The 26449-nt window shown below is 43.5% G+C and overlaps 1 protein-coding gene across 1 annotated transcript; it reads right to left on the reverse strand.

The window, feature by feature from the left end:
• Window positions 1-10377: 10377 nt before the first annotated feature.
• Window positions 10378-19366, reverse strand: LOC110524838 (potassium voltage-gated channel subfamily A member 1). Its single transcript, XM_021604761.2, has 2 exons — window positions 18805-19366; window positions 10378-18368 (listed from the first exon to the last, which is right to left on the reverse strand). The coding sequence occupies exon 2, from the start codon at window positions 18132-18134 to the stop codon at window positions 16656-16658; it is 1479 nt and encodes a 492-aa protein (XP_021460436.1). The 5' UTR covers window positions 18135-18368; window positions 18805-19366; the 3' UTR covers window positions 10378-16655.
• Window positions 19367-26449: the final 7083 nt, after the last annotated feature.

Below are 26449 nucleotides of genomic sequence, written 5' to 3' on the forward strand. Positions count from 1 at the left end.
CTTGTCCGGAAGCAAGCCATCGCTGTCTGCGACATGGCTGGTTTTCTCTTTGTAGTCCTTGTGTTACGGTGCGTGAATGAGGACCCAAAAGCGAATTAACGTAAACAGAGCTTCTTTAATGACAAAACATAGGTAGGCTCAGATGGACCGGCAGATTCCGACAGGACAGGACAAGGTTGCAGCAAACATGACGATAGTCTGGTTCAGGCATGAATAACACAAACAAGAATCCGACAAAGACAGGAGCAAAAACAGAGAGAGATATAGAGGACTAATCAGAGGGAAAAAAGGGAACAGGTGGGAAAAGGGGTGACGAGGTAGTTAGGAGGAGACAAGGAACAGCTGGGGGAAAGAGGGGGAGAAAAGGTAACCTAATAACGACCAGCAGAGGGAGACAGGGTGAAGGGAAAGGACAGAAACAAGACACAACATGACAATACATGACAGTACCCCCCCACTCACCGAGCGCCTCCTGGCGCACTCGAGGAGGAAACCTGGCGGCAACGGAGGAAATCCTCGATCAGCGCACGGTCCAGCACGTCCCGAGAGGGAACCCAACTCCTCTCCTCAGGACCGTACCCCTCCCAATCTACTAGGTACTGATGACCACGGCCCCGAGGACGCATGTCCAAAATCCTACGGACCCTGTAGATGGGTGCGCCCTCGACAAGGATGGGGGGGGGGGGGGAAGACGAGCGGGGGCGCGAAGAACGGGCTTGATACACGGGACATGGAAGACCGGGTGGACGCGACGAAGATATCGCGGAAGAAGAAGTCGAACTGCGACAGGATTAATGATCTGAGAAATGCGGAACGGACCAATGAACCGCGGGGTCAACTTGCGAGAAGCGGTCTTAAGGGGAAGGTTCTGAGTGGAGAGCCAAACTCTCTGACCGCGACAATATCTAGGACTCTTAGTTCTACGCTTATTAGCAGCTCTCACAGTCTGCGCCCTATAACGGCAAAGTGCAGACCTGACCCTCTTCCAGGTGCGCTCGCAACGTTGGACAAAAGCCTGAGCGGAGGGGACGCTGGACTCGGCAAACTGAGATGAGAACAGCGGAGGCTGGTACCCGAGGCTACTCTGAAAAGGAGATAGCCCGGTCGCAGACGAAGGAAGCGAGTTGTGGGCGTATTCTGCCCAGGGGAGCTGTTCTGACCAAGACGCAGGGTTACGAAAAGAAAGACTGCGTAAGATGCGACCAATAGTCTGATTGGCCCGTTCTGCTTGACCGTTAGACTGGGGGTGAAAGCCGGAAGAGAGACTGACGGAAGCCCCAATCAAACGGCAAAACTCCCTCCAAAATTGAGACGTGAATTGCGGACCTCTGTCCGAAACGACGTCTGACGGAAGGCCATGAATTCTGAAAACATTCTCGATGATGACTTGTGCCGTCTCTTTAGCAGAAGGAAGCTTAGCAAGGGGAATAAAATGAGCCGCCTTAGAGAACCTGTCGACAACCGTAAGAATAACAGTCTTCCCCGCTGACGAAGGCAGTCCGGTGACAAAATCTAAGGCGATGTGAGACCACGGTCGAGAGGGAATGGGAAGCGGCCTGAGACGGCCGGCAGGAGGGGAGTTACCGGACTTAGTCTGCGCGCAGACCGAACAAGCAGCCACGAAGCGACGCGTGTCATGCTCCCGGGTGGGCCACCAAAAACGCTGGCGAATGGAAGCAAGCGTACCCCGAACGCCAGGGTGGCCGGCTAACTTGGCAGAGTGATCCCACTGAAGAACGGCCAGACGAGTAGGAACGGGAACGAAAAGAAGGTTCCTAGGACAAGCGCGCGGCGACGGAGTTTGAGTGAGTGCTTGCTTTACCTGCCTCTCAATTCCCCAGACAGTCAACCCGACAACACGCCCCTCAGGGAGAATCCCCTCGGGGTCAGTGGAGGCTACTGAAGAACTGAAGAGACGAGATAAAGCATCAGGCTTGGTGTTCTTAGAGCCCGGACGATAAGAAATCACGAACTCGAAACGAGCGAAAAACAGCGCCCAGCGCGCCTGACGCGCATTAAGTCGTTTGGCAGAACGGATGTACTCAAGGTTCCTATGGTCAGTCCAAACGACAAAAGGAACGGTCGCCCCCTCCAACCACTGTCGCCATTCGCCTAGGGCTAAGCGGATGGCGAGCAGTTCGCGGTTTCCCACATCATAGTTACGTTCCGACGGCGACAGGCGATGAGAAAAATACGCGCAAGGGTGGACCTTGTCGTCAGAGAGGGAGCGCTGAGAAAGAATGGCTCCCACGCCCACCTCTGACGCGTCAACCTCGACAACGAACTGTCTAGTGACGTCAGGTGTAACAAGGATAGGTGCGGATGTAAAACGATTCTTGAGGAGATCAAAAGCTCCCTGGGCGGAAACGGACCACTTAAAGCACGTCTTGACAGAAGTAAGGGCTGTGAGAGGAGCTGCCACCTGACCGAAATTACGGATGAAACGACAATAGAAGTTCGCGAAGCCGAGAAAGCGCTGCAGCTCGACGCGTGACTTAGGGACGGGCCAATCAATGACAGCTTGGACCTTAGCGGGATCCATCTTAATGCCTTCAGCGGAAATAACAGAACCGAGAAATGTGACGGAGGAGGCATGAAAAGAGCACTTCTCAGCCTTCACAAAAAGACAATTCTCTAAAAGGCGCTGGAGGACACGTCGAACGTGCTGAACATGAATCTGGAGTGACGGTGAAAAAATCAGGATATCGTCAAGGTAAACGAAAACAAAGATGTTCAGCATGTCTCTCAGGACATCATTGACTAATGCCTGAAAGACAGCTGGAGCGTTAGCGAGGCCGAAAGGAAGAACCCGGTATTCAAAGTGCCCTAACGGAGTGTTAAACGCCGTCTTCCACTCGTCCCCCTCCCTGATGCGCACGAGATGGTAAGCGTTACGAAGGTCCAACTTAGTGAAAAACCTGGCTCCCTGCAGGATCTCGAAGGCTGAAGACATAAGAGGAAGCGGATAACGATTCTTCACTGTTATGTCATTCAGCCCTCGATAATCTATGCAGGGGCGCAGGGACCCGTCCTTCTTCTTAACAAAAAAAAACCCCGCTCCGGCGGGAGAGGAGGAGGGGACTATGGTACCGGCGGCAAGAGCTACAGACAAATAATCTTCGAGAGCCTTACGTTCGGGAGCCGACAGAGAGTATAGTCTACCCCGGGGGGGAGTGGTTCCCGGAAGGAGATCAATACTACAATCATACGACCGGTGTGGAGGAAGAGAGGTGGCCCTGGACCGACTGAACACCGTGCGCAGATCGTGATATTCCTCCGGCACCCCTGTCAAATCACCAGGCTCCTCCTGTGAAGAAGAGACAGAGGAAACAGGAGGGATAGCAGACATTAAACATTTCACATGACAAGAGACGTTCCAGGAGAGGATAGAATTACTAGACCAATTAATGGAAGGATTATGACAAACTAGCCAGGGATGGCCCAAAACAACAGGTGTAAAAGGTGAACGAAAAATTAAAAAAGAAATGGTTTCGCTATGATTACCAGAAACAGTGAGGGTTAAAGGTAGCGTCTCACGCTGAATCCTGGGGAGAGGACTACCATCCAGGGCGAACAAGGCCGTGGACTCCCTTAACTGTCTGAGAGGAATGTCATGTTCCCGAGCCCAGGTCTCGTCCATAAAACAGCCCTCCGCCCCAGAGTCTATTAAGGCACTGCAGGAAGCTGACGAACCGGTCCAGCGTAGATGGACCGACAAGGTAGTGCAGGATCTTGAAGGAGAGACAGGAGTAGTAGCGCTCACCAGTAGCCCTCCGCTTACTGATGAGCTCTGGCTTTTACTGGACATGAAGTGACAAAATGACCAGCAGAACCGCAATAGAGACAGAGGCGGTTGGTGATTCTCCGTTCCCTCTCCTTAGTCGAGATGCGGATACCTCCCAGCTGCATAGGCTCAGCACCCGAGCCGGCAGAGGAAGATGGTAGTGATGCGGAGAGGGGGGCAACGGAGAACGCGAGCTCCTTTCCACGAGCTCGGTGACGAAGATCAACCCGTCGCTCAATGCGAATAGCGAGTTCAATCAAGGAATCCACGCAGGAAGGAACCTCCCGGGAGAGAATCTCATCCTTTACCTCTGCGCGGAGACCCTCCAGAAAACGAGCGAGCAAAGCCGGCTCGTTCCAGCCACTGGAGGCAGCAAGAGTGCAAAACTCAATAGAGTAGTCTGTTATGGATCGATTACCTTGACATAGGGAAGACAGGGCCCTGGAAGCCTCCTCCCCAAAAACAGATCGATCAAAAACCCGTATCATCTCCTCCTTAAAGTCCTGATACTGGTTAGTACACTCAGCCCTTGCCTCCCAGATTGCCGTGCCCCACTCACGAGCCCGTCCAGTAAGGAGAGATATGACGTAGGCGACACGAGCAGTGCTCCTGGAGTAAGTGTTGGGCTGGAGAGAAAACACAATATCACACTGGGTGAGGAACGAGCGGCATTCAGTGGGCTCCCCAGAGTAACACGGCGGGTTATTGATTCTGGGCTCCGGAGATTCGAAAGCCCTGGAAGTGGCCGGTGGATCGAGGCGGAGATGGTGAACCTGTTCTGTGAGGTTGGAGACTTGGGTGGCCAGGGTCTCAACGGCATGTCGAGCAGCAGACAATTCCTGCTCGTGTCTGCCTAGCATCGCTCCCTGGATCTCGACGGCTGAGTGGAGAGGATCCGAAGTCGCTGGGTCCATTCTTGGTCGGATTCTTCTGTTACGGTGCGTGAATGAGGACCCAAAAGCGAATTAACGTAAACAGAGCTTCTTTAATGACAAAACATAGGTAGGCTCAGATGGACCGGCAGATTCCGACAGGACAGGACAAGGTTGCAGCAAACATGACGATAGTCTGGTTCAGGCATGAATAACACAAACAAGAATCCGACAAAGACAGGAGCAAAAACAGAGAGAGATATAGAGGACTAATCAGAGGGAAAAAAGGGAACAGGTGGGAAAAGGGGTGACGAGGTAGTTAGGAGGAGACAAGGAACAGCTGGGGGAAAGAGGGGGAGAAAAGGTAACCTAATAACGACCAGCAGAGGGAGACAGGGTGAAGGGAAAGGACAGAAACAAGACACAACATGACAATACATGACACCTTGATTGTCTGTAGACCCTGCCACATACGTCTCTTGTCTGAGCCGTTGAATTGCAACTCCACTTTGTCTCTATACTGAGGTTTTGCCTGTTTGATTGCCTTATGGAGGGAATAACTACACTATTTGTATTTGGTCATATTCCCAGTCACTTGCCAGGGTTAAATGCGATGGTTCACACTTTCAGTTTTGCGCGAATGCTGTCATCTATCAACGGTTTCTGGTTAGGGTAGGTTTTAATAGTCATTTAACAACATCTCCTATGCACTTCCTGATAAACTCGGAGGCTACCCGGAACATATCCCTGTCCGCGTGATCAAAACGATCTTGAAGCTCAGATTCCGATTGGTCAGACCAGCTTCAATAGTCCTTAGCACGGATACTTCCTCTTTGAGTTTCTGACTATAGGAGCAAAATCGTGTCGTGATCAGATTTTCTGAAGGGAGGGCGGGGGAGGGCCTTGTTGGCATCCCGGAAGTTGGAGTAGTGGTAGTCTAGTGTTTTAGCACCTTGAGTACTACAGTCAATGTGTTAATAAAACTTTGGTAACGTTTCCCTCAAATTTGCTTTGTTAAAATGCCTAGCTACAATAAATATGGATATGGTGGTTTCCTGTTTGCATAAAGTCCAGTGAAGTTCTTTGAGGGGCGTTGTGGAATCGGCTTGAGGGGGAATATACACGGCTGTGACTGTAACCGAAGAGAGGGAGGTAATACAGACTGCATTTGATTGTGAGGTATTTTAGGTCGGGTGAACAAAAGGACTTGAGTTCCTGTATGTTATCACAATCACACCATGAGTAGTTTGTCATGAAACATACATCCCCAGCCTTCTTCCCAGAGAGATATTTATTCCTGTCTGCACGATGAACTGAGAACCCAACTGGCTGAAAGAACTCAGACAGTATATCCAGAGAGAGCTATGTTTCTGTGAAATGTTACAATCCCTGGTGTCTCTCTGGAAGGAAATCCTTGCCCTGAACTCGTCAACTTTATTGTCCAGAAACTGTACATTAGTGAGTAATATACTCGGAAGCGGTGGGTGGTGTGCGCGCCTCCTGAGTCGGACTAAAAGTCAGCTCTGAGTGCCTCTTTTCCGCCAGCAACAGTTTGTGGCAACAGTTTGGGGAAGGCCCTTTCCTGTTTCAGCAGACAATGCCCCATGCACAAAGCGAGGTCCATACAGAAATGGTTTGTGGAGATCGGTGTGAAAGAACTTGACTGGCCTGCACAGAGCCCTGACCTCAACCCCATCTACCCCTTTGGGAGGAATTGGAACACCGACTGCAAGCCAGGACTAATTTCCCATTTAGTGTATGACCAACAGTCAGTTTTCAGACAACTGTTCATATCATACCATTAAAAGAAATTAACATCAGGGAGGGATGAGATGGACACTGGGGGAGGTTTGATTGTTGTACCACTGACTTGACCGATAGTTCCTCAATTGCTGCAGCAGACAGACGGAGAGGGAGACAAGACAGTGATTTCCACCACAGTTTCAATTAAAATTTCCCCTCGCAGGCTCGCGTGGATACTGCGGATAAGTGATCCCAAATACCAGGTACAGTATCTCCATGGAATTATTGTCTCTTTACAACCTCCGGGTTTGGACAAACTGTACACAAAACACACACACACACAAACACAACACAGGGATGACACAGCCCTCTCTCACACAGCTACATGGTGTGAGACAGTTGTTTTGTGTATGTGTGGCTGGCTGTGGTGAAAAGTACAGTAGTACTTTTTTGTGGTATCTGTACTTGACTTGACTTGACTTGACTATTTACTGTTCCAGTCAAAAATTTGGACGCACCTACTCATTCAAGGGTTTTTCTTTATTTTGACTTTTTTTCTACATTGTAGAATAATAGTGAAGACATCAAAACACATATGGAATCATGTAGTAAGCAAAAAGTGTTAAACAAATCTAAACAAATTTTACATTTGAGATTCTTCAAAGTAGCCACCCTTTGCCTTGATGACAGCTTTGCACACCTGGAAGGCATTTCAGTTAACAGGTGTGCCTTGATATAAGTCAATATGTGGAATTTCTTTCCTTCTTAATGATTTTGAGCCAATCAGTGGTGTTGTGACAAGTTAGGGGTGGTATACAGAAGATAGCCCTATTTCCCTATTTGGTAAAAGACCAAATCCATATTATGGCAAGAACAGCTCAAATAAGAAAAGTCCATCACTACTGTAAGACATGAAGGTCAGTCAATGCGGAACTTTGCAAGATTTTTTTACGTTTCTTCAAGTGCAGTTGCAAAAACCATCAAGCGCTATGATGAAACTGGCTCTCATGAGGACCGCCACAGGAAAGGAAGACCCAGAGTTACCTCTGCTGCAGAGGTTCATTAGAGTTGCCAGCCTCAGAAATTGCAGCCCAAATAAGTGCATCACAGAGTTCAAGTAACAGACACATCTCAACATCAACTGTTCAGAGGAGACTGGGTGAATCAGGTCTTCATGGTCGAATTGCTGCAAAGAAACCACTACTAAAGTACACCAATATGAAGAAGAGACTTGCTTGGGCCAAGAAACATGACCAATGGACATTAGACCAGTGGAAATCTGTCCTTTGGTCTGATGAGTCCAAATTTGAGATTTTTGGTTCCAACCGCCATGTCTTTGTGAGACGCAGAGTAGGTGAATGGATGAGCTCTGCATGTGTGGTTCCCACCGTGAAGCATGGAGGTGGATGGTGTAGGGGTGCTTTGCTGCTGAGACCCTGTACCGATACCCCATCCCATCTGGTTTGCACTTAGTGGGACTATCATTTGTTTTTCAACAGGACAATGACCCAACACACCTCCAGGCTGTGTAAGGCTATTTGGCTAAGAAGGAGAGTGATGGAGTGCTGCATCAGATGACCTGGCCTCCAAAATCGCCCGACCTCAACCCAATTGACATGGTTTGGGATGAGTTGGACCGCAGAGTGAAGGAAAAGCAGCCAACAAGTGCTCCTCATGTGTGGGATCTCCTTCAAGACTGTTTGAAAAGCATTCCAGGTGAAGCTGGTTGAGAGAATTCCAAGAAGGTGCAAAGCTGTCATCAAGGCACAGGGTGGCTACTTTGAAGAATCACAAATATGAAATACATTTTGATTTGTTTAACAGTTTTTTGGTTACGCCATGATTCCATATGTGTTATTTCATTATAAAGAAATATTCAAAATAAAGAAAAAGGTGTGTCCAAACTTTTGACTGGTACTGTATATTTTTGCCTACTTTAACTTCACGACATCCTGATAGAAAATAGCGTACTTTTTACTCCATACATTTTCCCTGGCACCCAAAAGTACTCGTTACATTTTGAATGCTTAGCTGGACAGGAAAATGGCCAAGAGAAGAAGAGAACAACCATGGTCATCCCTACTGCCTCTGACCTGGCAGATTCACCAAACACAAATGCTTGGTTTGTAAATTATGTCTTGAGTGTTTGAGTGTTCCCCTGGCTATCGATAAATAAAAAAATAAAGAATTGTGCCTTCTGGTTTGCTTGATATAAGTAATTTTGAAATGATTTATACTTTTACTTTTGATACTTAAGTATATTTGAGCAATTCCATTTGCATTTGATACTTAAGTATATTTCAAACCAAATACTGTTTAGACTTTTACTCAAGTAATATTTCACTGGGTGGCTTTCACTTTTACTTGAGTCATTTTATGTTAAGGTTTCTTTACATTTACTCAAGTATGACAATTAGGTACTTTTTCCACCATTGCTGGCTGGTGCTGTAGCAGTGTAGCATAGAGCCGCTGTCTTTATACTGTGCTCTGTACTATAGTACAGCAGAGCTTTGGTGTCGGTCAAAGCGTTTGCAATGGGACAGGAGCCAGCGTACCCCACCCCAGCTGCTATACTGCTGCCGGCAGAGAGAGAGAGAAGTGCTGCATTTCCTGAGGGCAATGCAGAGGACAAGAGAAAGGGAACTACACAGGGTCGCAATATCCCAAACACCAGCGAGAGAGAGAGAGAGAGAGGGGGGGGGGGGGGGGAAGAGAGAGAGAGAGAGGGGGGGGAAGAGAGAGAGAGAGAGAGAGAGAGAGAGAGAGAGAGAGAGAGAGAGAGAGAGAGAGAGAGAGAGAGAGAGAGAGAGAGAGAGAGAGAGAGAGAGAGAGAGAGAGAGAGAGAGAGAGAGAGAGAGAGAGAGAGAGAGAGAGAGAGAGAGAGAGAGAGAGAGAGAGAGAGAGAGAGAGAGAGAGAGAGAGAGAGAGAGAGATAGCATTTACTATGATGACTCTGCAGCACCAAGCCTACTAGCAGTAACAAAGCTCTGCAGCACAGGCACAGCAGCAGGGAACAGTCAGAGTGGGGATGAATCATTTTGATTCCCCTAAATTCGCACAGACACAACGCATCTCACTCTCACACAGGCTGGGTGCTTTGGGACTCTAGAATGATTAAATATGCTGAGAAATGCACCATGAGTGTTGTTTACTTTGATTTGAACAGAACACAACATTCCTTGTCAACTATTTGCAATGCTATTTGTCATTGCTATATCTGGATTGTAATAAGGCTGTTGGGCTTTTTGGGGTGGTAATTTACTAGTGGTTTTGTATTGGCAGTTTTCCCAGTGGTGGGAGAAGTGAGATTTGCACTCTTCAGAACCCGGAATGGAGTAATGACATGTGAAGTATGATGAAATTGAGAGAGGTCATCTCCTGAATATGGGGATTAGTGTAAAGGAAAACCTTTAAATTGGCTCCCCTCTCTGTAACATTCCCATTGGGAAAAAAATAACATATGGATTTGAAGTGTGTAGCACAATGGTAGCTACATAGATAGCTGAGCTATAGAGTAAGAGGGCTCAATTCCTGCAGCCCTGTGAACTCACAGTTCCATTCTCCCATGTCACATACAGTAATGCTGTTCTCAGATGTCGTGTGCTTTGTGCTTCATAACAACCACAGTGTGAGCAACAGGTAGGCAAGAGGTGACATGGACTGTAGCCAGATACTTGAGGTAGTGCCTGAATGCAGGGTGGGTAGTTTTCAATCCACATTCATTAATACAGGTGTTTATCAATATTGAAGTACTAAGATGTTTGTAATTGATCAAGACTCCCCTGAATGTAATGTGAGAGTACCGGTGCAAACTGGTCCACTGACTGTGTCATTGGGAAGGTCACCAATGGGGTTTGGATAGAAGCCGAATGGGATACTTGAACCCTTAATGGCTCACAAGTACACAGTCAGCACCTATAGACTTGACTAGACAGCCAAACCTCCTTTTACCAAGTAACAAATGAAAATACACAATGAGATCCTTAAAAATTTATTGTATTTGATGTACGATGAAATCATGAGGTGTGACATAAGTAAGAAAAGAAATACCCTTGCATAGATCACAGACGATGCCTTTGTCAGACGTCTGACAAACTGAGCGTATCGTAGCATAATCCTCGTAAAACAAAACATGAATAATGACGATCAAACATAAAAGAACACATTTGCAATGTTCAGTCGGCAAATGGACTACTTATAATAAAAAAGAGCATGGGTTTATTCAGCGACGTGAAACATTGAGAATGTTGCAGTTAGACATGTAATGGGTATAGCTGACATGACTCACTGTTCTACATGACAGATGGTCATATCTCATCTGCACAATACATTTCTATCTGAATGTCTTGTAACGTTGCACCCTCCTGAACAGACCCCAGGAGTCAACAGTCCCTCGTGCCGCTGAGCTGCTCGCTCCAAAGCAAGCCAGCTTCCCTAAATACAATGCACTTGGTCACATTTCCATAGGTTCTTATAGGTTTTCTATAGGATGTCATTCCTATATACATGTAGATGCACAATGGTTGAATCCAAAATCACACCCTGTTGCCTTTTTAGTGCACTACTTTTTTAATGCACTACTCTTGTCAAAAGTAATGCACTATATAAGTAATAGGGTGTCATTTCGGATGCGAAGCGTGTCTGATGGATGGACAGGACGACAAACTCGTAGTAATCACACGTCTACCATCATATCACTCCTTGTCATCAAACAAAAACTAGTCACCTCTCATCACCATTCTAACTAAAGTGAGGTTTGAACATATGGCCTGGTCAAAGATCTGTTTGTGCTGTACAGCCAACTCCTATGATTGTTGTCATTGGTAATTGCCAAACATGTTTGGCCTGACAACGACCAAATAGTTGGCAAGACGGCGCAAACAGACCTGAGACCAGGCTAGTTTGAACATGGTGGGATGTCAATAGTCAGAACGTATGCCTGATCCAAGATGAAAACCAGAAGGTACGCCTGATTCAAGATAAAAACCAGAAGGTACGCCTGATCCAAGATGAAAACCAGAAGGTACGCCTGATCCAAGATGAAAACCAGAAGGTACGCCTGATCCAAGATGAAAACCAGAAGGTACGCCTGATCCAAGATGAAAACCAGAAGGTACGCCTGATCCGAGATCAAAGTGTTTGTCAATATCTTAAGCAAACGATCATGTTTTTCAATAAAAAGAAAACCAGAAATGTATAATAAAGGAGGGTATTTCATATTTTTTGAAAAAGGCTTTGGTGTAGATGAACGCAAGGGTTTTCTTTGAAGTGATGCAACTGTTATTATAGCTGATCCACAGTTTTGAAAAGCTCATGCAGTCTTCCGTTGACCATGCAGTTTTTGTGATCAGTAGGTTGCCGTTGAGATATGTCTACATTATCTATACATTATCTGTTGGTTTTTAGTAATGGGCATTTGGAAACGCTCTTAAATGGTGTGGTTGGTTAGGATGAATTTTCCAGTATTTCTTGAAATGAAATGAGAAGACGATCCATATATCCAGATGCTAATATAGTGCTAATATAGTGGATTGTAGTCCATATCATTCAAATGTAGGCCTACAATAAATTGATAATAGTAGGCTACTTCAGTTTAATTATCATGGCTTGCCAGAGGAACACATTATTATAGAGTATTTGATATTTCAGTATATTATGGCATGTTCTTCCTAAAAACAATCCGGCAATCGTAGTACACTGCCACAGAAGTCAAAAAATAAGACACACAATGAAAAGATAGTCATCATTGGTTTTGGCCTTTTGCAATATATATTTTCTTGCTATACTCTATTTTACTATAGCTAAATGATTTCTTACTACTTTTTTAGATAGGTATGGTTTACTTATATTTTGGTTTTTGTGTTGTCATTTCTCTGAATTACATTTTTTAAAAGACCTTCTCACACACGTCTTTCTTCTGAAGAACATACATCTCTGAAAGCGTTTCAAATGAATGCAAAAAAATTATTAAAAAATAACAATATAGGCACCTTCTCTGACTCTCCTTCACACTAAGTTCACACTAAACACACAGCCATTCAATCCAGCAGCTGGCTGTAAGTGCATTGCATTTCAGGCTATTAATTCCGTCCGGGAGGGTGCTACTGACTACTTTGCCCCATTTATCAACATAGGGTCCTAACTAGAAAACGACTCCAGATCAACCTTTGAGTTTGATGGGGATTGGATGGTCGCTGTAAAAATAACACTATACTACCGTTCAAAAGGATGGTCGCTGTTGTAAATGTCTTGTCAAGAGATCGTCTTTTTCCTCAACATCTTTTTTAAAATAGATTCGTTCAACTCCTATTTTACAAAGGTTTCTAAGAAACAGGTAACTGCAATTCCATTACTATAAGAATGCATTTTTTTTGTTTTTTTTTGTAGAATAATTGAATGCATAGCACCATACATAGATTGCCCTCACAGCAAGAGCAATGGATGCACTGGTATCGTGACATGAGGGGTTTTGCATGTGTTCCCTCAACCTCACTCTGAACTGTTGCATCATGGGTATTTGGTGGAATAGAACCTGTTTTGTCCAACCACACTTCTGGGCCATAAGAGAAACCACATATGGTAAAACTATATCATTTACCTGATGGTCAGCTAGTACATGGTATAGATAAGGTTGATGTGGATAATCACTTTTTATTTGTTGTATTTTGGGATATTCTATATGTCTGTTCTTAAGACCTGATGGCATTCTCTTGGTTAGAAACCTTAAAAATCCCTGACACAGAAGTAACATTTTTTTTTGCACTTATATGTCAACTCCACTGACATATTCACCTCATAATGTCAAATGAACTGACGTCTAGGAAGGCTCTCGCATAGACGGACACCAAACCTGTTGTAGACAGACACATTCCAAGTTCCCCAGCAATACACTAGAACGACCATGAGCAAATAAAGAGAACATAGCCGATAACATATAGCACAAAACGACCAGCAACTCGATTCACAGAATCAAAAAAAAGGCCTCGTCCATAACCAATCTGCACATAGAGGCTTTCTGCTAGTCCACAAAAGGTATAGCCTTTGCACAAACTGATGAAAGCAAATGCTTCACTAGCTGAGACATTTTAGTTGAGGGGTGTATACATACAGTAAAGGCCAATGGAAAAAGAGAAAGGAAACAAGGTACAGTACTTTTCACCAAATGACATACCATCATGAGGGCCTTTGAATCTTTAGCCATGTTTACGTGTGGTCTCATAACTTCTGTCTTGTGTATAACCCCTCAACTTCAGTGTCACAGACATTGTGTCGCTACCATAGCAACATATATCTTGACCCTAAATCATCTGGTCATTTCACACACTTACAGGACAAATTTTGCTGCAATAACGAAACAAGATTCACACGGCATCAGTAAGCTTTGTGGAGAGCTGGAAGACTCAATTATGCAATACATGTAGCTATTGAGCAAATGGAACCTGCAAAAACGGTGTAGCATCTAATAATGCACTTATATTGCCCAGAGTGAAATTCCAATATGCTAAAAAAATCAGTGTAAGAGCCCCTGGCTGCTCCATTGTCATTCTGTGACAGGTACACACTTAGAAATGGAATTGCTAGAATGTACATTCCCATTCAAGTCAATGTTCTGTGATGAATGTGAGTAATTCTATTTCTATTAATACACATATCAATGAAGTGTGGCACACTTTCAGACATTCGCAGATAAAATTGCCCAGGGTATTTCTATGATTTAACAGTAGCAAACCTGCCTTACTTCTCAACAACTGTAATACTAAAGAATCCAAACCAAACCATTTGTATCAACAGGTTTTTCGAGAATCAGTCAGTCTACATCACTATGCTCTAGTCAACTCTACTACTATCGTGATGTGTTTATTTTATTTTTTGATTGTGCGTAGCTTGGAACGAAAATGGGATAGGGGTACGGGTGGTTGGTGCAGTATGTCTGTCCTAAGACCTAAGTGCTTCTCTAAGGCTACTTTTAGGGGCCAATCTAAGAGTTTAACATCAGTGTCTGTATTCATAAAGCATCTCAGAGTAGGAGTACAGATCTAGGATCAGATGAGTCTTTTAGGTCATAATGAATAAGATTACATGGACAGTGGGGGACCTAATCCTAGATCAGCACTCAAGCACTCTGAGACCATTTATAAACACAGGCCCTGATGACCACAGTCTACTCCACTTAGAGGCCATGTTGCATGTTTATGCATCGAAGAATAGCCTGGCTTGCAGCTCTGCAGTGAGTTCTGCAGTGACCTCACTGAGGTAGACACATTTAAAAGACTTTATGGCACATAAATCAATTGCAACCGCAACACAAGCAAAGCAAAGCAATGGATATTCACTTTTGATTTGAAGTGGTGCTTGGGTGGAGAAGTATAAAGTACTAGGGGGGGGGGTGTTGGAATATTGTTCTAGTCTTGGGTCAACTCAACTATGGATCATGTTGGTAGTGCACTTCCATGGTTGTTTTCACCAAACATTCTCTGACTGTATTAATAATGATCCGAATAATCAATCCTCATCATCCTCATCATCAACAACAATAATAACAGCATCATAGTGCTGAAGCAAGCAAGATCTTTTGCATCTGATCTGTTCAACTTGTCATAGATTTCCATTGTAGGCTATATACACAGAGGCACTTTCACTGAGCCTGTTGCATGGTGAGCGGGGTAAAGGCACTAGCAACTAATGTACAAAATGATTATTGGCAATATCTATTAAACAAAAGCTAATTTCAGTAAAATGAGAGTTGTTTCTGTTGTTTTGTTTGTGAAAACAAACAAACCTATCCCTAAATTTAGTGGTGAAATGGAAGGCCTGACTCATAATAGGTTTACTTTTTCTATGTTCAAAGGTCCATGCACTGCACAATTGAAGTAATACTGTAAATTGGTGCTTTATGAGTATATGCATTTGGATAATAAGTATTTATTCTGCTTCTTTGATCTCCTACGTTTTAAATGAGAAAGTCAGCATCCCCGAGTTGGGTTTTGGATATATTTTGTCACCTTTCAGAAACGGTTCAGAGATTTTTTTTTACGTTTCCACGTTTCGTTTCCATGACAGTATGATACACTTTTCAGAGTGTCTGTAATTGCAACAAGCTGAATACTGACGTCATGCATTTAGATATACTAGGATACAGAGTACCTTAGTCGATAGGCCATAATGCAGTTGACTTTTTCTCATGCTATGATCTTCGTTTAGTTACTGTTTCCCTTAAGATTTTTTTTAACATTCACTCGCTAAATAATTAGGAATTTTCAAATCAAAAACTATTTCAAACCAGTTCTGCACTCTAAGTGAAAACGAATAATAAAGGGGAATCGAATGAAGGCATAGGGGGATGGAAAATTCTAAATAAATATATTTGTAGCATTATTATAAGGTTATGTCTCATCGTCACGCATGCCAATATCAAAATGTATGGGGAGTCTCTTCTAAACATGCTCATGTGAAGCTCTTCTGTTATATCATTGTGCTGTCTTGCATCTAACGGGCAAAAATTCCATTGTACCACTTGCTGATATCATAATTACAGCATTTTACTGCTGGAAAATAGCAGCTTTGCGGATGTCCGTAGGTCTTTCAGACTGAGGCAAGTAGATCATCAGCCTCCTTTTAACATCCAAACCAGGAGATCAGTGATCCTCCGTTATCAGTATTTTTCCTATAAGGTGCTTTGCTGGATAGTAGATCCTTTGATGACAGAGGGGTAGAGGAGTCGCCTCGGACTTCAGGCCAGGTGTCGGTCGGCCTGACCACTGACTGGGTGCTGCAGATCCTGACTTGCGTGTCTCTCTCTTCGCAGCAGATGGTATTTATGATGCATTTTATCCTTGATGCAGTGTGCACTTGCTGAAATGTTATCTGTACCGATGCATAACGTTTTAATTATCACGCCTGGCTTTGTCTGATAAAAACAGATATGTCGTCTAAGTGGTGTTGGTTGGTCGTCCTCCAAGGGCGCGCGATTATGCGTGTGCGTGTTAAATATAAGTTGATGTTTCTTTTTTATATTTTTTTAATACGTATTTGAATAATCATTTTTTAAATAATGAATTACTCTAGCTGTCGTGTTCTCTAATAACAGCTTCATTTTCATATTTTTCCCCCTTTCAAATAATTCCTTTCAAATTGGTGAGCATGGTTGTTGTCATAATGCCATAGAGCGCTTATAGGAGGCGAATGAAGCATTCAAAAAGGATGGCGTACTCAACGTGTGACGGCATCATGTAAGTCCCATGTTTTCTCATTCGATTCTACACATCTGTGAGCAGCTTGCTTTTATTTACACAGTTTTGGTTTGCTAGAGTGCAATTGCCAGTTCTGAGGTTTGCCTCTCTAAAATTGTCGATGCTATTATTAATATCTCCATCAATTTCCATGTATTCTGATTTGCTGACAGTGGACGAGCTGCGGCGACTAGAGTTGCTTTCACTAATGTTTGGTTCACTAACGTTTAAGAGTTGGGCCTGCTCCTCTCCCTCGGTCTCCCTATGGTAGAAGTAGTTAAAGTTGGACACAATGACAGGCACTGGGAGCGCAATCGTCAACACACCAGCAATGGCGCAAAGGGAACCCACTATCTTGCCCCCTATAGTGACAGGCACCATATCCCCATAGCCCACAGTTGTCATAGACACCACGGCCCACCAGAAAGCTTCCGGTATGCTGCCGAAGTACGACCCTTTCTCCTCGGCCTCTGCGAAGTACACCGCGCTGGAGAAGAGGATGACTCCGATGAAGAGGAAGAATATCAGCAATCCGAGTTCGCGCATACTGGCCTTGAGGGTCTGTCCCAGGATCTGCAATCCTTTGGAGTGTCGTGACAGCTTAAAGATTCTAAACACTCTGACCAGTCTGATTACCCTGAGGATGGCCAGAGATGTCGCCTGCTCCCCCATGCCCTCGTCCTGGTCTTCGGGGTCCTCAGCCAGCTCCGTGCCAAGTGTGATGAAGTAAGGGATGATGGCCACTATATCGATAATGTTCATCATGTTTTTGGAGAAGACTGCCTTGCTTGGGCACGCGAAAAACCGTACTAACAACTCAAACGAGAACCAGATAATGCAAAGAGTTTCAATAATGAAGAAAGGGTCGGTTAGGATGTTTGGTTTGTAGTAAAAGGTATGATTCCCTACAGTCTTAAAACGACCCCTAGGGTCCTCTTTCAAGTCGGGTAAAGTCTCTAAACAAAATATGACTATGGAAATCAGAATTACCATTACAGATACTATAGCAATCCCTCTGGCCGGACCCGAGCTCTCTGGGTGCTCAAAAAGCAGCCAGATCTGACGCTGGAATTCCTTCTCAGGTAAAGGACGTTCTTCCTCCCTGACGAAGCCCTCATCCTCACGGAATTTCTCCATGGCATCCACTCCCAACTCATAAAACTTTATCTCTTCAGAGAACATATCCAACGGAACGTTGACGGGCCTTCTCAGCCTACCCCCGGACTGGTAATAGTAGAGGATGGCATCGAAACTGGGACGGTTTCTGTCAAAGAAATACTCGTTTCTCAGGTGGTCAAAGTAGCGCATCCTCTTCTTGGGGTTGCCTAACAATGTCTCGGGGAACTGGGAGAGAGTTTTGAGCTGGGTCTCGAACCGCATCCCCGCAATGTTGATGACAACTCTTTCGCAGCAGTCGTGGTCTTCATGGTCGGGGGGGTACGCGTCCTGCGGGTGCCCCGGTACGGCTGCGGTCTCATCCATGTTATCTCCTGCCACAACGGTCATCTTGTAGGTCCAAGGAGTTTTGGAATTCCGGTTATCCGGTTAATCTGATTGAACAGGCGGCATTCAGGTTTTGGGTTGATACAATTTACTTCTAAATTCCTCTTCTTTTTCTCCAACTATGTGTTGTCCTAGTCCCCAGATAAGGGGCTAGCTTGCTTTGCCTCAGTGCGGCTCCACTGCGGTTCTCGCTGACTCTACCATTGCTGCTCTCCGCTGCATCTGCTGCTGCTGCCTCTGTTACCCAGTCAGAGAAAAAAAAGAGAAAAGATTGGATCGAAGGAACAGCGGAGATATTTGCTAGCTCAGCAATTTCTACCATTTATTTATTTATTTAGCCTCTAGGCTATATGTCCTGCCTATTTATCAGCGTCCAAAGGGGTAAATTATATTGTTTTATTGGTGATAATCTAGACATAAAGCAATCGAATATGCATATTATAATTGGCAGGGTAAATGCTATATATAGCCTATATAGCAAATATATATATAAATATACGCTACCTCACGCAAATAATTAAGCGTTAAATGCACTAAAAGTCATATAGAAAGCAATACCAATTGACTGTCACAGTCTCTAAATACTAGTAACATTGTAACAATAGCCTTGAAATTATTCCCCCTGACCCCTCTTATGACAGACAGACAAGAGTGCACCAGTTTCAATGCTTACCTGCGTCTTGTCCGCGACTCAGCACAGTCATCCAACCGCTAGGACAGCCAGGACTGCCGTAGCTTTGTTGTCATGTGTTAAAACATGAACACTTTACAACGCACCCCACCGCAACACATTGGAGATTTCCTCTGTGCAGGCCCTGGTATAGACTGAAACACTCAAGACATCACTGTCTGAGCCCTTCGTATCGGTAAACTTAAATGTCTTATTTGTCTACATCTTGATCCCGTCGCTTAACATTCGTTGTAAAATCACGCTGGAGTCGGAGAATCGTGAGCAACTTCTGTAGCCTACAGTCACTTGTGCGGTGGGGCACTTCGGTGTGAATGGCTTAGAGCAGGAGAAATTATTATGCTGCAATTCAGGGGGGAGATACATTAAGGGGCAATAAGCGGACCCTTGCCATTTCAAGACATTACCGCATCAGCAGAAATGTCCTGTTACGAGTAGACAAGATGACGAGCATTTTAGAATTTGTTTTTACCTCGAGCCGGCACAGATGGAGGTATCGATTTATGTGAAGATATAATCATTTCTTAATAATGTTCAGTATATTGTTCTTATGTATTCCACATGCAAGGAGAGTGGATGAGGAGATAGAGGGAAGGGGCGAGAGAGAGAGAGAGAGAGAGAGAGGGAGGGAGGGAGGGAGGGAGAGAACGGGTTTCGACGCAATGCAGACTGGCTATACTAAAGCACGCTGCCACGAGTGCTCTCTACACCACAAAAAAAACAAAGAGTATTTGTGTGTGCCAGCACTGATGCAATATCTGCTCCGCTGGAGGGTGATGAGCAGGTATCTTAATCATTATTTCCCCAAAACCCAACAATGGTCCTAATGATAGGCTACTTATAAACTGATATTCTGGAAAAAGTAGTCTAACTTGGCACGGTCATTACTTTATACAGTTTACACACAACACTGTGCGTATTCTAACTCAGCTCAATTCTGTGAGTGGCCAATGGCCGGAAAGAGCGGCCGCGGTGCAGACCGTTTCAGCACGACAAGGAGTGGCTTGATTCAGCGCCATGGACAGCGGTCGCGAGCACCGCGTCTCAGAACAGACCGCTCGATCATCATCCTCCGGACGTTCCACCCCCTGCCCTTCCTCGTGCATGGTGCAACGTTATGCTGTTGTTTGTCCTGTCAGTCTAATCGATGGGACGAAACACGCAGGTTACTGTTTTAAGATTGATTTGCGTCAAGCTGCACTGAGTTCATTCAAGGACAGGGGGCTTTTCAAAGGCAATGAAGTGAGATTACTTTTTTTTTTAGAAGGGCTGCGTGCATGATCGCAAGGGGATGTCTGATCATTTGGGATAAACTACAGTATACCTGTTCACTTGTTTTATAGAACACAATGGGAATAACTGCTTTAGTAACCTGCGTGTTTCGCCCCATCTATTTGCTATGTGTTTTTAAAATGGTCTAATAGGCCTAAACAAACAATAACATATATTTCCATTACTTTTGGAAAGTAGTGGGCCTTTTCATGGATGTGAATAAAAAAAAAACGTATATACGGGTCTCACAGGATGACAGAGAGGACACAAGATCAGTTGGTTACCAAAGCAAGCCCTCTATCATGTAGGAACTATCTTTATTTACGTGCAATCACTGAAAGCATTAGCATGTTCATTTATTAAATCTCAGTTGGTACATTCTAAATTAGCAATCCCAAATACTTCAATACACTCTGCAATATGCTTGCAGAGGCAGGACCTCCTGTTTCTCGTTTTACAGACTAAAATATCCTACCTTTCACTACGTTCAGGCCACATAATAGGGCAACGTTATACAGATAAACTAATCTCAATATTTCACATGGTTTTGTCTGCTTAATTGAAATCTAACATTCATTTGCACGAGACACTTGATCAATACGTATTGCACTTAGTGCCACCAACTGGTCTGGTGCAGCCATCTATGGTTGCAGTGACTTTGTATTCACACAGCTTCTAAGGACATATACATCACGTTTACATCCCAATTTTATTGCCCCATGTCCGTCAGTTCAGTTCTAGTAGCCAGTTGTTGCCCATGATGGAATCATTTACAGGGCTTGACATTACAGGGCTTCGGACAAGTAGGACAGATTTTTTGCTTGTCTGAAAGCTCAAGTCACTTGTCCAAAAAAACAAAAACTGTCTGTAACACCATAGGCCAAAAGGGGACTGACAGTTGTGTGTTTTATGACGCAAAGAACAGAGAATCAATGTCAAGCAAGACCTGAAAGACCTTAACTATTCCATCTAACATGTTCATGGAATGCATGATGCATATTTTGATTTTCAACATATCAAAATTGGATTTAGAATGATCCAATGTCTTTTTTTCCTGAAAGCGAGGTCAGTACAGGTGCATCAAAGCTGGGACAGAGAAACTGAAAAACATATTCTATCTCAAATAGCCATCACTAGCCAACCTTATTTTTTACGATTTTCTACATTGTAGAATAATAGTAAAGACATCAAAACTATAAAATAACACATATGTAATCATTTAGTAACCCAAAAAGTGTTAAACAAATCAAAATATATTTTATATTTGAGATTCTTAAAATAGCCACCCTTTACCCTGGCCTAAGCTCACTATTAATAAACATCGCACGGCCTCCAGGCTACACACCTCCAGGCTGTGTAAGGGCTATTTTACCAAGAAGGAGAGTGATGGAGTGCTGCATCAGATGATCTGGCCTCCACAATCCCCCGACCTCAACCAAAATGAGATGGTTTGGGATGAGTTGGACCGCAGAGTGAAGGAAAAGCAGGCAACACGTGCTCCGCATATGTGGAAACTCTTTCAAAATTGGAAAATCATTCCAGGTGAAGCTGGTTGAGAGAATGTCAAGGGTGTGTATTTTTTTTATATTGATGTCACAAATGTATAATTTGTAGTTCTTTATTAAACATTTAGTTATTTATTTGACTGTGTAAAACCTAGCAGTACTACTTAATTCTCTGAGTGAGACAGATATATAGCGTTTTGCAAAAATATACACTACCGTTCAAAAATTTGGGGTCACGTAGAAATGTCCTTGTTTTTGAAAGAAAGGAAACTTTTTTTCCATTAAAATTGTCACGTTCTGACCTTAGTTCCTTTGTTTTGTCTTTGTTTTAGTATGGTCAGGGCTTGAGTTGGGGTGGGCAGTCTATGTTTGTTTTTCTATGTTGTATTTTGCATTTGGCCTGGTATGGTTCTCAATCAGAGGCAGGTGTCATTAGTTGTCTCTGATTGAGAATCATACTTAGGTAGCTTTTTTCCACCAGTGTTTCGTGGGTGATAATTTTTTCTGTTCTGTGTTTTGTATTCCACCGTTCAGGACTGTTTCGTTCTTGTTGTTTTTGTTTTGTGTTCATATAATAAATACAATATGGACACTTACCACGCTGTGCATTGGTCCTCCGATCCTTCTTACTACTCCTCCTCAGAAGAGGAGGACGAGAATCATTACAAAAATCAACTGAAGCTGTCAGTTGCGGACTCGTGAGGCCAGTTGTATTGCTTCTTCAATCAGAACAGTTTTCAGCTGAGCTAACATAATTGCAAAAGGGTTTTCTAATGAGCAATTAGCCTTTTAAAATTATAAACTTGGGTTAGCTAACACAACGTGCCATTGGAACACAGGCGTGATGGTTGCTGATGGGCATCTGTACCCCTATGTAGATATTCCATTAAAAATCTGCTGTTTCCAGCTACAATAATAATTTACGACATTAGTAATGTCTACACTGTATTTCTGATCAATTTGATTTTAATGGACAAAAAAAAAATTGCTTTTCTTTCAAAAACAAGGACATTCCTAAGTGACCCCAAACTTTTGAACTGTAGTGTATATTATTTGTCTCTGGAATGAAAGCATCAAGTGATAGATTTCAAACAAGCCCATGCCATGATTCGATAGTGATAAAAAACATAGCAATCTCTTTTATAAGTTCTTTAAACAATTAAAGCACATTTGACCATTTACCAACATTTCTGAAAATGGATATATAGCGTTTTGGAAAGAAACTTCACATTTCCACACGTATATACTATTCCATTTTTTATTTTTCATTGGCTGATTGCTACCGACTCCAAAGAATTCCCACCCAGTTGACTACTTTAAAATGGTGGAAGTCCTCAATTGCAATAGAGCCCCACAGTGGAAGTGTCATAATACCCATAAAACCTAGCTGTCAAACAAGGAAATGGTTCCAATTGTTTTTCCACCATTCATTTTTCCCATGGAGGATTTTAGAATTTTAGGATTTTATACTTAAAATAAGGACTGTGTTTCATGTTGGCTTACCCTGGCGTGATTCGAAAATACTTATTAGCATCAAAGTAGATATCATGCAAAACTACAAATCGTTGCAATCAATCAAATTTATTTATAAAGCTCTTTTTACATCAGCCGATGACACAAAGTGCTACACAGAAACCCAGCCTAAAACCCCAAACATCAAGCAATGCAGATTATCCATACACCTTAGCCAAATACATTTAAACTCAGTTTTTCAGTTAGGGCCACCACTTTATTTTAAGAATGTGAAATGTCAGAATAGTTTGTGAGAATTATTTATTTCAGCTTTTATTTCTTTCAACACATTCCCAGTGGGTCAGAAGTTTACACACTCAATTAGTATTTGGTAGCATTGCCTTTAAATTGTTTATCTTGGGTCAAACGTTTCGGGTAGCCTTCCACAAGATTCCCACAATAAGTTGGGTGAGTTTTAGCCCATTCCTCCTGACAGAGCTGGTGTAACTGAGTCAGGTTTGTAGGCCTCCATGCTTGCACACGCTTCTTCAGTTCTGCCCACACATTTTCTATAGAATTGAGGTCAGGGCTTTGTGATGGCCACTCCAATACCTTGACTTTGTTGTCCTTAAGCCATTTTGCCACAACTTTGGAAGTATGCTTGGGGTCATTGTCCATTTGGAAGACCCATTTGGGACCAAGCTTTGACTTCCTGAATGATGTCTTGAGATGTTGCTTCAATATATCCACATCATTTTACTCCCTCATGATGCCATCTATTTTGTGAAGTGCACCAGTCTCTCCTGCAGCAAAGCACCCACACAGCATGATTCTGCCACCCCCTGTAATGGGATTCTTCCTGGGAAGGAGAGGAGGACCAAAATGCAGCGCGGTAGTTGTTCATGTTTTTTTAATTAGAAAACTGAACATGAACACATAACCAAAACAACAAAGTGAAAACCCGAAAACAGTCCCGTGTGGCACAAACACTAACACAGGAAACAACCACCCACAAAAACCCAACACAAAACAGGCTACCTAAATATGGTTCCCAATCAGAGACAATGACTAACACCTGCCTCTGATTGAGAACCATATCAGGCCAAACATAGAAATAGACAAACTAGACACACAACATAGAATGCCCACTCAGATCACACCCTGACCAAACAAAACATAGAAACATACAAAGCAAACTATGGTCAGGGTGTGACACCCCCGTGCTCCACGGTTGGGATGGTGATCTTTGGCTTGCAAGCCTCCCCCTTTTTCCTCCAAACATAACGATGGTCAGTATGGCCAAACAGTTCTATTTTTGTTTCATCAGACCATAGGTCCAAAAAGTACAATCTTTGTCCCCATGTGCAGTTGCAAACCGTAGTCTGTCTTTTTTATGGCTGTTTTGGAGCAGTGGCTTCTTCCTTGCTGAGCGGCTTTCTGATTATATCGATATAGGACTTGTTTTACTGTGGATATGTATACTTTTGTACCTTGTTCCTCCAGCATCTTCACAAGGTCCTTTGCTGTTGTTCTGGGATTGATTTGCACTTTTCGCACCAAAGTACGTTCATCTCTAGGAGACAGAACGTGTCTCCTTCCTGAGCGTTATGACGGCTGTACACAGACCATCTGTAAATAGCCCATCCAACCAACTACCTACCTCATCCCCATATTTGTTTTTTGTTTTTTGTTTTTTTCTGCTCTTTTGCACACCAGTATTTCTACTTGCACCTCCTCATCTGCACGTCTATCACTCCAGTGTTAATAGCTAAATTGTAAGTACTTCACCACTTTTGGCCTATTTATTGCCTTACCTTCTTACTTAATTTGCACACACTGTATACAGATTTTCTATTGTGTTATTGACTCTACGTTTTTTTTTATCCCATTGTTGTTTTTGTCGCACTGCTTTGCTTTGTCTTGGCCAGGTTGCAGTTGTAAATGAGAACTTGTTCTCAACTGATCTACCTGGTTAAAAATATATATATATATATATACTGTGTTACTCTATATCCATGTTAAAACTGGTTATATCCATGATGAGTCTCTATGCTACATACAAATTCGTCCCCTCTCTGCTGTGGGGACGATAAGGTTAAAATACAGCTGGCGGGGTTTATGCTGCATCGGCAAGATAGAACAGCTGCCTCTGGTAAGACAAGGGGTGGCGGTCAGTGTATATTTGTAAACAACAGCTGGTGCACAAAATCTAATATTTAAGGAAGTCTCAAGGTTTTGCTCGCCTGAAGTAGAGTATCTCATGATAAGCTGAAGACGACACTATTTAACAAGTGAGTTTTCATCCATAATTTTCATAGCTGTCTATTTACCACCACAAACTGATGCTGTCACTAAGACCGCACTCAATGAGCTGTATAACGCCATAAGCAAACAGGAAAACACTCATCCAGAGGCAGCAGTCCTAGTGGCCAGGACCTTTAAAGCAGGGTAACAAATGGGTTTTACCTCATTTCTACCATCATGTTAAATGTGCAACCAGAGGGAAAAAAAACTCTAGACCACCTTTATCCACACACAGAGACGTGTACAAAGCAATCCCTCGCCCTCCATTTGGCAAATCTGACCATATTCTATCCTCCTGATTCCCGCTTAAAAGCAAACTAAAGCAGGAAGCACCAGTGACTCGTCAACAAAGAAGTGGTCAGATGAAGCAGATGCTAAGCTACAGGACTGTTTTGCTAGAACAGACTGGAATATGTTACAGGATTCTTCCGATGGCAATGAGGAGTATGTTTACTCTTTTATGTTGCTGCTAATTAAAGTAGTCAATTTTCTTCTTCACATTTGGCTGATCCATCCTGATGACCCCATTGGACATATCTCCAACAGGGTCTCCAGGAGGGATCAGACAATTCAGTTGGAAGTCCCAGCCAGTTGACTACATTAAAATGGTGGAAGCCCTCAATGGCGCTGCCCATGCTAATACGGCTGCCCATGCTAATATGGACTTTTGGCCACTGGTGGCCTCTATCATTCTCAATGGACTGCTTATAACAACGCCACCTATAGGCCAATCGGTACCACTCTTTTTGACCAAAAATATTGTCTTCACTGTGAACCCCTGATGACAATTTACAAAGCGGGGTTCGATTGTACACACTATACAAGCAGGAATAAATACACCAATGGCAAATCCCACAACAGTTATGTTTGTTTATAACCACAGACATTGTAATTGAATAAAGTATGCGTAGCCTAAATGATGTATATCCTACAGGGTTAACATTAGGAATGAGTCTAGTATTAATGCTACAACCCAAACAGTGTTATGAGAGTTTAGGCTTACTACACTTTTTATCAATTAGGCTACTTATTGTGCCCCCCAAAAAAGTTAATAATCAATATCCATTTAGGTTTTTACAGTCAACTGGGTACTCAAC

This window comes from Oncorhynchus mykiss, chromosome 1 (genome assembly GCF_013265735.2).
Source record: "Oncorhynchus mykiss isolate Arlee chromosome 1, USDA_OmykA_1.1, whole genome shotgun sequence".
Taxonomy (NCBI): Eukaryota; Metazoa; Chordata; class Actinopteri; order Salmoniformes; family Salmonidae; genus Oncorhynchus; species Oncorhynchus mykiss.

Excerpts from the sequence above, each read along its gene's own strand:
- LOC110524838 (XM_021604761.2), bottom strand. The coding sequence starts at position 18,134 with ATGACCGTTGTGGCAGGAGATAACATGGATGAGACCGCAGCCGTACCG.